This window comes from Aplysia californica, unplaced genomic scaffold (genome assembly GCF_000002075.1).
Source record: "Aplysia californica isolate F4 #8 unplaced genomic scaffold, AplCal3.0 scaffold00065, whole genome shotgun sequence".
In the NCBI taxonomy this organism is placed as follows: domain Eukaryota; kingdom Metazoa; phylum Mollusca; class Gastropoda; order Aplysiida; family Aplysiidae; genus Aplysia; species Aplysia californica.
Genome location: NW_004797335.1, coordinates 1,304,245 through 1,306,890, shown reverse-complemented (window position 1 = coordinate 1,306,890; position 2,646 = coordinate 1,304,245). Strand labels below are relative to the sequence as shown.

General features: G+C 42.7%; 1 protein-coding gene across 1 annotated transcript in view; it reads left to right on the top strand.

Moving 5' to 3' along the window:
• Positions 1-1,787, top strand: part of LOC101862569 (protein Wnt-9a) — a 31,375-nt gene extending 29,588 nt beyond the window's left edge. Inside the window, exon 3 of the mRNA XM_005093538.3 lies at positions 126-1,787. Coding sequence (XP_005093595.2) covers positions 126-725 — 600 coding nt within the window. The 3' untranslated portion in view covers positions 726-1,787. The remainder of the gene's footprint in view (positions 1-125) is intronic.
• Positions 1,788-2,646: the final 859 nt, after the last annotated feature.

Below are 2,646 nucleotides of genomic sequence, written 5' to 3'. Positions count from 1 at the left end.
TTAGTAGTAGTAGTAGTAGTAGTAGTAGTAGTAGTAGTAGTAGTAGTAGTAGTAGTAGTAGTAGTAGTAGTAGTAGTAGTAGTAGTTCTGAGTAATGTTTTTCTTTCTTTCTTGTCTGTCCACAGATAGTGAAAGACCTTGTGAACACCACCTGTAAATGCCACGGAGTGTCGGGCTCGTGCACAGTACGCACGTGCTGGTTGCAGCTTTCTCCCTTCAAGACGGTGGGCAACGTCCTGAAATCCAAATACGAAAAGTCAGCGAAAGTGCTGTCCTTTCCGAATCAAGCGGCTGGCAAGAGGCAGTTGATGAAAAGACTCAGCAAACTTAGTGTGGCTCATAGAACTTCATATAATCCACTGCTTTCGTATTCTTCTGCGACGTCTTTGGATATGACGTCCTCATCGCCCATGTCAGCGGTTGGATTATCTCGCTCGTGGGCGCAGAATTCATTCGAAGAGGTAACAGGTATCGTTCCTCTCCGCCGCACGGATCTGACTTATATCGAGGACTCTCCAAGTTTTTGCCGCGGGAGTCGATACTCACCCGGTACTTTCGGTCGCTCGTGCATCAAGGGTGATAACTGTGACTCCATATGCTGTGGCCGGGGATACAATGTACAGCGCAGGCGCGTGCGGCGAGCTTGCAAGTGTGAGGTTATTTGGTGCTGTAAGGTCAAGTGCAAGCAATGTATTTCTGACGAAGAGGTTTACCTGTGTAAATAACGTAGGTCGTCGTAAATATACCCAGCCCAGAGACGTATTATATTATCCTAGACTCTGACGTCCAGGGAAAAGGGAGCGGAGGCAGACCGAAGAGGAGTTAGGGGGGATAGCATCAAGGAATGGACAGGGCTGGAACTCAAAGACACGCTCTGAAAAGCCGAAAACCGGAAGGATTGGAGGAAGCTGGTGGCCAAATCTTCAACAGCGCCCCGGCGGACATCCATTCTCCGGGAAAGATGAAGGTGAAGATGAAGATTCTGACGTATTTCCCGTCCACATTAGAGCTCACCATTTGACTCAATTTGGAGCTAAATGAACGCCACAAGGAAGGGGGGGGTTGAAACGCTCACTCAACTATAGCGAGAGTGGTGTTTTGCTCTTCATCTAGGCGCCCGTGGTGTGCGAGCTTCGCTGTAAAGATCACGTAGAGAGTACAGAGAGTGCAGCTATGACAGTGTGCTGTCTAGGATATTATAATTCACGTCAACGGTCCAGCCAAACATGTGTGTGCTATGTGCAAAAACACCTTGTTAAATTAACAAGAATACCAGGGTGTTAACACTGTGTTCAGATTCTTCGTGCGAGGTAATATACAAGATGACCAGAGGAGAATATGCGGCCAAGAAAAGCAAGGTTCTAACTCCGAATTATCTTTAATGTTTGGAGCAGGAGTTTCTGGTGCCTCCCCCTGTACTCCATCTACATTATATGTAAAACTTAGGACTCTTATTCCTTTCTTTTCTCAAAGAAGCTGGTTAGTTTATTCCCTTTCTTAATTTTCTTAAATAAAACCATGTTAATTTTGTTTATCATGTTTTAGAGCATTAAAAACTGAGCTCAAACATCTCAAAAGTGAGTGTGAACGAGATAGAACCTTGTTATTATTCTAACGTCGCCAAAGGTGTCATGTACCCTGATACAATGACGGTAAATTCACTGTGTCATCACTATATCAGTACTTAAATACTTACATTATAACCACTTCTTGAGGATCGGCTTCTGTGGTGCAAAGAGGCGAGGCGTTTGGCCTTGCATAGAAAAGACGCGGGTTCTTATCCCTCGTGGGGATGACATTTTATCGAGTATTTCACTCTTTGTGATCGGATATTTGCCACGTAGACTGTGTTGGCCCAGACAGAAAGTGTCTTGAGCAGCGAGGACAAGCATTCTGGTTATTCGACAACGCTTGATGAAGATGCCTTGGTTTTTTCTTTTTACTATAGGGAGCATAACTTTTCTATTCTTATAGATATTTCAATCCTGTTTTCTTTTTCTGAAACCCCCAAAAAGAATTGACTAAAAAATTAATTATGCACATACGTGTTTCTGTTTAGTGTATGATGGTTCAAATTGGGACACAGCTTTGTGTTTGGCCGGCTGCTGATCGGACGCATGTGTCCGCTTCGTCTTCAAAGAATAAAACATCTGAACTGTGTCTGTATGGGTGCACGGCATTTACAAGCAGTTCTGAAGACGCCTCCATTGTATTTTGTCGTCGCTACGTAAACTTTCTTTCTGCATCTAATGGCTTTTGCTCTTGCCAGTTTTCCATAATATGAAGAGGAAACAAAGATGGTCTTTGTATTGCTTTTCTTACCACTCACTGCAGCCAACATAACGCAATGATAACTCAACCACAATTAAGGAGTTCTTTTGCTATTTATTTTGTTTCAAGTGTGTCTGGGAAATGTAGCTTTTTAAAATAATCTCGAGATCTCTTGTGAAAAAAAAAAAGAGAACTATATCTCCACAGCAATTGTTAGATCACAAGAAAACATAAAGAAAGAAGATGGGAATTATGAAAGAATTTCTGTTCATAATATATCTCATTTACCGTATTTTAAAGCAAAGCTATTTATATTATTTCTCTCTATCTCTCTCTCTCTCTCTCTCTCTCTCTCTCTCTCTCTCTCTCTCTCCC